General features: G+C 40.9%; 1 protein-coding gene across 1 annotated transcript; it reads right to left on the bottom strand.

Annotated features, from left to right (window-relative positions):
• Positions 1 to 519: 519 nt before the first annotated feature.
• SRSF3 (serine and arginine rich splicing factor 3) lies at positions 520 to 7,530 on the bottom strand. The gene is made up of 6 exons (XM_040473345.1): positions 7,395 to 7,530; positions 5,644 to 5,851; positions 4,249 to 4,383; positions 1,990 to 2,028; positions 1,666 to 1,752; positions 520 to 1,503 (listed from the first exon to the last, which is right to left on the bottom strand). The coding sequence occupies exons 2-6, from the start codon at positions 5,847 to 5,849 to the stop codon at positions 1,476 to 1,478; spliced, it is 495 nt and encodes a 164-aa protein (XP_040329279.1). The 5' UTR covers positions 5,850 to 5,851; positions 7,395 to 7,530; the 3' UTR covers positions 520 to 1,475.
• Positions 7,531 to 8,434: the final 904 nt, after the last annotated feature.

Genomic DNA, 8,434 nt, shown 5'->3' with positions numbered 1-8,434 from the left:
TAAAGAAAGTCAGTATAGCATATTCCAAAACTATCTTTAAGTAGCACATTTAAGGAAACTAAGCCACAAGGTAGTTGCATTATGATTTAATCTAATCGCACAAAAATTTGAAATTACAACTCCTCTGGGTTTCTAAGAGGAAGGTTATGCATGCCTCCATATTCAATTCTGCACCGTTACATTTGAACCATATAGTGAAATTTACATCATAATGGATCAATTTAGAATTTCCATGCAACACCTCTGATTATATAAAATGGAAGCAATTTTTAAAGCTTTGTGGAAGGTCTCATGCTAATGATAAAGCCTTTTCTATGGGCCACTTTGGGTTATAATGTACCAGGTTGCTATACTTTAAGATGTTGGTCACGGAGTATCACGGTCTTTGAACTGGCTCCTACTCCTAAAAAATGGTTAAGTACGATCACTTAGGTGACACCAAGAATTCCCTTCAGCCTCAATTGTGTTTAAGATTTGTGTAACCAACGGATTTCCATGGGACAAGAAGAACTATGGTAATAGTGGGTTCGACTATTACACAATTATGCTAATATTTTATTAATTCAAAAGCACTTTACAAGAAAATATAAGTATGGCTTCCAATAGGAATGTTATACCTGGACTTGATACCAAGCTCACAGATTTTAGTTTTGCAAGGAAAAACAGGCTTTCAGGTTAAACAACAATTTGTAACCAAAACTTTAATCCCAAGGATTCTCACAAACATATTACAAATGACAGCATGAAAAAAAATCTTGCACAGTAACTCAAAGTTCAGCTCTACAATGTACCCTTAAACTGGCAGGACATTGGTATCTTGAATAGTTTCAAATTTCCAAAGAGAGAATGTTACATAGAGCTGTGTGTTCATATACAGCAATCCTGTTAAAATGAACTTATGACCTAAAGCAAAAGTAAACTTTCTTGAAACTTCCAATTCTACACCAACTGGACCACCTCTGCCCAGTACGAAGACAACTAGGATTCATTTTATTTTAAACCTCTAACCTAGTTTAACAGTGCAGCTTAATTTTTAGCTGCTGACTTGGGTTCACAGCAGCTTTTAAAGACTGTTCAATTACAGCTGCAGGCACACTATCTCAACTATGGAAAAACTCTTCAATTTTTGCCAGTTTTGTCTTCATAATATGAAATGTCAAGCTTTAACTGGGCAGGAGTTAATAGGTTTATTATCAGTCTATGTAAGACTAAACTTCAAAGCAAATTCAATTTTGCTTAAGGGAACATTGTAAAGTAACAACTCTTAATATTACATGCCTCATATGATCCATTCAAATCATAGAGAATTACATCTTTATGTGTCACTGTTCCAAGAGACAAACAAATGTGAACAGCTAAAACATCTTAAAAATGCACCAAGCTTATGAAGTCTCAAACAAAACTTGAATTTTCTGTACATACTCCTGTCAAATGAAGTTATTTCCTGTACACCACTCCTCTTGCAAACTGGTCTTCTATTTCCTTTCATTTGACCTAGATCGGCTAAAAGACAGAAAACCAAAAAAAAAGTTACATACATAACTCAGTGACATAACCAGGGAAGAAAGTTTTTATGGGAAAAATAAAAATCAAAACAGCCTAAGAAGATCACCTTCTCTTTTTTAACAAGTTATTTATAAATGCTTAAGTCATCAAAAATCTTACCTACGAGACCTAGAAAAGGATCGGGACGGCTTGTGATTTCTCTCCCGAGACAGTGATCTCTCTCTCCTCCTATCTCTAGAAAGGGACCTAAAACCAGAGGAAAAAGAAAAATAGGGCCATTCAGAATTATACACAACAAATATCCTAAGAAGTCTTCAAAAACTAAAAGCTGGTTCACTGGTGCAACTTATTAACCCTGGCTCTATATGCTACTTTTTCATTACTAAAGCCAGTCTTTTACCATTAACCACATCATTTGGAACACAGCTCAGGAACAGCAGAAACATGACTTTCTGAAGGTGGCCAAAAAAGGTAGTTATTTACCTGCTCCGGCTGCGGGAGAAGCTTCTCCGTCTTGGAGATCTAAAAGCAGAAACAGGAAAATTAGGCTAATTGTCAATTAGTATTTATGGCGTGAGGCATTTCCCAACTTTTCAATTTCACTGTTGGGCCCAGTGAATGTGCCGAAGAACTGGCACCCATCGTCCAAAAACAAAACAAAACCGAAAAACCAAAACCAAAACCAAAAAAAAACAAAAAAAACAAAAAAAAACCAAAACCAAAACAGAAAAAAACCAGAAAAGAAAAAAAGGCACAGAAGGATTAAGGAACCAAAAGCTCAAGTGAAAAGCAGGTATTCCAACCATGGATTCACTTTAACAAAGAATGCTTCACAGCAGATCTGTCCAATGCAAAACTTCATGTCAAACTAACTTCACTACCCAAACACCACACCAAAATATAGTCCCACAAGTAGTTCCAAAAACAGTACCATAAACCAGTATTTGGAACCCATGCAAACCTATAAGTCCATGACAAGACTTAGGTACCAGGTGGATAGTGTAATTTTGTGAAAACGCGCTAGGTGTAAATACTGATGCCATTAAGTGCTACATTAGAACTGCATTTGTGATCGTCACATTAAAGAGTGTGTTTAGGCTTATAAAAATTACCTTAGCTTGGCCCACTTTACCCCCAAAATTTAAAACTTGAAAACTGTTAGTAAAACCATTTAAAGGTGATAGGATTCAACAAATTTTTGCTAGAAAAGAAAGCTAAATCTGTTAGGAGTTATTAAAATTTTTAGTTTGGCATCTCACACATGCAAATAAGTTTCACCTGAAGGTCTAGTTACATTATGAGTTCCCTATCACCCTTAAAAGTTTTATTCAAGCAATATATATGTACGTTACCATTCAATTATGCACAGCCAGCCTTTGATCCAGAAAAAAGAATTACTTTAAGCCGCTTACTCCTTATTTTAACCAGCAGTAAACTGTATAAGCAGGAAAAACTTACTAGTTTTGGGTTTCAACAAGCTAGAAATGGTGAGGTGAGGCTGCCGGACTGACGGCCAGGAAGAATTTGCTGAAAAGGTTTTGCCAGATGTTGCGTTGGATTTAGTTGGTTGGCGAAGGGGGTGTTGTGGATTTTTCCTGCTTTTTTGTTAGCCGAAGGCTGCTGCTGTAGTTGTTGTGAAGACATTTGGTAAATAAACAGCTGAGCTGATTGGCCAGGAATGTGTGGGCGGTCGAGGTGGCTGCTGCCGATTTGGTTAAGGTTGGAGAGAAGGCTGAGAGAAAACAGCATGCTCGGGAACCAAAGGGCGGTGCAACCTGACGACTGGCCATGCCTGGGTCATGTGAAACGACACCAGCCAAGCTGAATGGGGCGCGCTGGTCACATGACGCTGAAAGGGCTAGTTGACTGGCTAATGCAGACTCAGAGGGTGGTGAGAAGAGACATGATGGTGACTCTGTAACGGGGTTCATTTTTATTAATAGATGGACCAAAAAGCACAAAAAAAAAATGAAAAACAAGCCATCAGTACAACCATCTATTTAGCTAACAAATACTCTTTATTATGATGGGCAACAGTGTGTTGTTTTGTTTTTCAAAATAGCAAAAGGGGCAAGATTTTGAACTCCTATCTCCTAGAAGGACTTCACTCACCTGTAAGAGGTAAATTAAGTCCTATAGAAACTATTTTGGAGGAGATGTGGAGTTAGCATCCAGACAATACTGCCTGGTCCAAGAATGATGCCATTTTCAATTATAAAAAAACTGAAATCTCTCCTATTTGGTTTTGAAGAACAGATGACTGGGATTACTTTTTTAGCCCCCTTTATCGGTCAGTGACTTAAGTTAGTTTCAGAATGATTTCTACTTTACCAGTTTTAACATTACAACAGCTGCCTGTTTGATAAATACTACAATCGTGCTAATAGTAGAAAACACATTTTTGTGAAGAGCTAGAGTTGAATGTAATGTTTGTCATTATGGAGTCAAGAAATGGAAAAAGGCCTAAATTGAAGTATAAGGGAAGACTTGGAAAGATGCAACTAGAAGATGAACTAGAAGATAGATCCAAGATAGAAGTTACTGACTACCAACATGAACAGTGACCTAAAGACAAAAGCCAACACTCAGCACAACTCACATACCCCAAACTACACCCAGCAAATGTTTCATAAAAACCTCCGATTCTTCAAAGTTTAAAACCCACCAACAAACTTTGAGAGAAATACCTGCTCCTATTAGCTACTCCGTTACACCAATACCTCTAAACACGCTCTCAAGTACCTGCGACGAGGTGGAGGACTCCTTCTCCGATAATCATCTCGAGGGCGACGACCCCAAGAAGGAGGTGGGCCACGATTTCTACTTCTCTTTTCACCATTCGAGAGTTCCACTCTTACTCGGCAGCCACACAGTGTTCTAAGGAAAGAAACATTACTAAATTTAAAAGAGCAAAGACGTGTATACTAAAGCAAAAAGAAAGCACTCCCACTTAGCCTTTTCTGTAAACTACACACCTGAAACATCTGTAGAATCCTTAATAGCAAAACAAGTTTTTCTAATAAAGAAAACCAACTTCCTTATGCTTTAATGCCTTGTTAGAGCCAGTCTAAATCATTGGGCTCAATGTTAATTTGTTAAGTTACAAGTGTGAAAACCTTGGATTCTTCCTCAAAGAACCAGTTCATCTGTACATCCTGCTGGGACTTCAAGATCCCAGAACTTATTTACTGATCTTGATGTTACTAGACTGTTGGTCTTTCTCTTCCCCAGATAACCCCAATTCTCCATGCCAACAGCAGTGAACAAAAGCATTTTGGCCATTTTCCGTCACCATCTCCCCTCAATCATCACACAATAGCTGACCCGTTAGGAAACTGAAGCTGAGGAAAGTCGGAAAAAAAGTTATCCTCCACCTCTTGTTTCACATCCATTCAGATGAACCACCTTTATTGGGCCAGCTATTAAGAGGTGGGAACCTGGAAAAATGTGTTTCTACCATCTGCTTGGATAAATGACCTTCTCTACAGCTTTACAGCCAACCCTCAGATCCCTTAACTTTTGGATCTTAAAGATTAACCATTTCCCCTGGTTTCCTGAAATCCAATGGTTTTCCAACAAGCAGGAAGGCGAGAAGGGCAGCACCTGGTCATTCTTAAAACTCAGGTGTTACTTACCAGCCATTAATGGGACACTAAACACACACACAACACAGCTACATATTCCACACTTCCTAAGTATTTCAAACACATAAAAGATAATGGTACAATAAAGCCCATGCAACCATTATCCAACTACGAGAATTACCAGTTTGTGGCCATTCTTACTTGAAAAGATCTGATTTCACAATTGTTTCAGAAACAATTCAAAGGTGACACCACAAGTGACAACTTTGTGGAAGGTTTCGATTAAAATGCTTCAACCACATTTTGGATGCAAACATCCACCCACCAAGAATCGACCATTAAACATTTTCTTCAATGGCCACTTGAGTAAAAAGTTACTTCCTATTGATCTTCAGTAAAACACTTTTTCTTTGCAGAAAAGGCATATGTTAAGTCTCCAGTAACATTAACTTCAGATAGCCAAGAAGCTATCTAAAAGTCACATAACCTAGGAATTTTAAACATTAAAAAACACAAGCAACGTATTTGTCATCAACATTAGTCATTAAATTACCTCCCATCTAGCTCTCGAACAGCATCAGCTGCATCTCGGGGATCTTCAAATTCAACAAAAGCGAAGCCGGGAGGGTTTCTAGCAACCCACACACTTCGGAGTGGTCCATAATAGCCAAAAGCTCGTTCCAATTCAGTCTTGTTACCATTGTTTCCAAGATTACCTACATAAACTTTACAGTCCAGTGGACAGGAATCACGATGCATTTCTGTAATTAAAAAAAATTACCCGAAATGTTAATCATTTACCCAATAAACCTACACAGTGAAAAAAGATCCTTAGAAAAGAATGCTGAAACACTAAAAACCAAACAATTACTACCCTTGAAACACCCATTTCTCTCTAATCTGTACTTCTAACTACCAGGAAGCCAGCACAAAATGCATTTAGAAAAACGCCTCCTGGAAAAATTGGTGGGGGAGTGGAAAGCACTGAAGAAGCATTTACAATCTGGGCAGTTAGTAACTTTACCAATTATTATAACTAATATCAAAGATAAAGCACTTAAGGTAGAGTAACTTGTGCAGAACCAAATCCTAGAGACGTAATAACCAAACCTAATAACCGAAGGGATACTAATGTGTCTTCGTGTAATTAAAACCTTAACCAGCTTCATTCCTAAAGTGTTAGGAATCCAGACACAAGCGCACATATTCCAATTCTATGTATATAAAATATCCAACAGGTAAATGCAGAGACAGATTCATGGTTACCAGAGGCTGGGTGAGAGGGCAGAGGGAATGAGACCAGCTGCTTAATGGGAATAGGTCTCCTTAGGGGGTAACAAAAATGTTTTGGAACTAGACAGCTATGACAGTTGCACAGCACTGAGAATGTACTAAATACTACTTAACGCACACTTTAAAAAGAAGCTTATGTTAATTTCAGGTGGGGATTTGTTAGTGCAAAAATTTACTGCACTTTGGGGGTTTATATTTGCTAGAACTTCACTACAAGTCACTTCCAAAACGAATCTAATCAACTTGTAGGACAGATTCAATTGCGAAGAGTAACGAACCCAATAACTCAGCTTAAGGGCTTCTTATAAACACCACATTCTGCTCACTCTGGACTTATCCAATTAAAAAAACTAGTCCAGACACATCCTATTTGCATGACCCCACCCTGTACCCAGGAGTCTTGAGACCAAACCATTGCTGGAGATTTTTTTTTAACTTCGCTGTGAGCACTTTTAGGAGTTAAGTATCAAAGGTAAGCTGCTACAAGTACAGTGTGGCTCAAGGAAGACCTATCAGTTTAAAAAAAAAAAAAGTGATTAAGACTGTAAAAAGTCAAATTAAGATGAAAATACAGGTGACTACACAAACCACGTAACATGGATTGAAAGGCCCAGCCTTGATTAGTGACTGTGGAAAAAAATCCTAAGCTTCCGAAGAAAACGTGGGGGTGGGGGAAAAAAGGCGCCATAAATTGAAAGGCCGCGGCCCGAGGTACAATTCGGTTAACGGCCCTCTTTCCCGCCTCAACTTTCGGGTTATCCCACTTCTCAGTTCACCACCACCACCTCTCCCCCACCCCCCCCCCGGATAGGGGAAGATTATAAACACCTCGACTTCGAGACCGAGGTACGTTCTCTGATGGGCCAGGAGCCCCCGCCACCGCCCCATGCTGAACGTCACAAAATGGCGGCGGCGTCTCTTTGTCTCAACCTGGCGCCATTGGGCCTGGCCCCACCGCGGTCCTGTTAAGTGCCATTTCCCACTGCACTCCTTTAGTCGCTGGTCTCTTACCGAAATCTTGGGTTACAAAGCAGACGCTCAAAACCACACACCCTCGGATGGGTCTTCCCGCTTCCCGCTCCCCTCCGGCCCGGCTCCCGCAGATGCTCTCGCTGACCTGGCGTCCACGAAATGGCGGACCACCGCCTTCTCCTCGCCCTTATTTATACGCCATGCTGAAGTCACATGATTGGACGGGCTCGCCCAATGAGAGGCGGAGGAGGCTGTGACGTAGCGGCCATCAAATCAACGAGAATCGCGGTTGCTGGGAGCGCGCTCTGGCGCTGCCGCTTGGTCCGTGGAGACGTACGCTGCCGCGCTCCAGTCGCCTTAGGCCTGGGGCTTCCTCGGATGTTTCCGGGTGGCCGACCTCCAAGTTACCCTCGATCCCCTCTCCCTCATCCCCAGATACACTAGGGTTTCATAACACCACTGCTGTTACTCCCAAACGCTGATAGAGCCGTTTGCCCCAAATAAGATTTAGATCGTAAACTCATTACTTAATCCTCGAGAACGGTTAGACTGGAACTAAAGCATCGTGTTTACAGACGAGCTTCAGAGTTGCTCCCAAGGTCACTGAGCTGTGGGTGACCAAACTGCCACCAGATTGTGCCCGCCCACGTCTCACACTACGGAAAAGCCCGATCCTGGAAAGTCGGCCCAACTCTGGCTGGTTTCCCGCCTCTCACCCAAACTGCAGGATTTGGCAGAGAAGGGTGGCGTCATCATCCCGGACTCTTGAAAGGTTTAATAGAAACTCAAACGCAAATGAGACCGGCCGGGCCATCTGGACGCTGACCTTTACCAAATAACAGTAAAAAGAAATTTCTGAAAAGAATTAGTTTAAATTCTGGGCCCCCAAACAAATGCCAGGAAGGGTATGTCTGGCCTCTCTCCAGGAAAAGCCTGCCTGCGTATTGACGACTTCGGGGTGGGGCTGGGGTTCTTGGACCACTCACACCTTCCTCTGTTTTCCGCTTCCTCCTAGGAAAACAGAGCCTCAAGAATAATTCACTACTGGGAGAGAAATACCGCGATCGTGCTCGAAAAAC

This window comes from Herpailurus yagouaroundi, unplaced genomic scaffold (genome assembly GCF_014898765.1).
Source record: "Herpailurus yagouaroundi ecotype Mexico unplaced genomic scaffold, PumYag 139, whole genome shotgun sequence".
NCBI classification, from domain to species: Eukaryota; Metazoa; Chordata; class Mammalia; order Carnivora; family Felidae; genus Herpailurus; species Herpailurus yagouaroundi.
The sequence above is the reverse complement of the archived record's forward strand: the minus strand, read 5'-3'. Positions and strand labels throughout refer to the sequence as shown.

Coding starts and splice junctions, on each gene's coding strand:
- SRSF3 (XM_040473345.1), bottom strand. CDS start 5,849: ATGCATCGTGATTCCTGTCCACTGGACTGTAAAGTTTATGTAGGTAAT. Junction 4,384..5,643: donor GTTCGAGAGCTAGATGGGAG/GTAATTTAATGA, acceptor TTCTTTCCTTAG/AACACTGTGTGGCTGCCGAG. Junction 1,504..1,665: donor TCCTTTTCTAGGTCTCGTAG/GTAAGATTTTTG, acceptor TCTGTCTTTTAG/CCGATCTAGGTCAAATGAAA.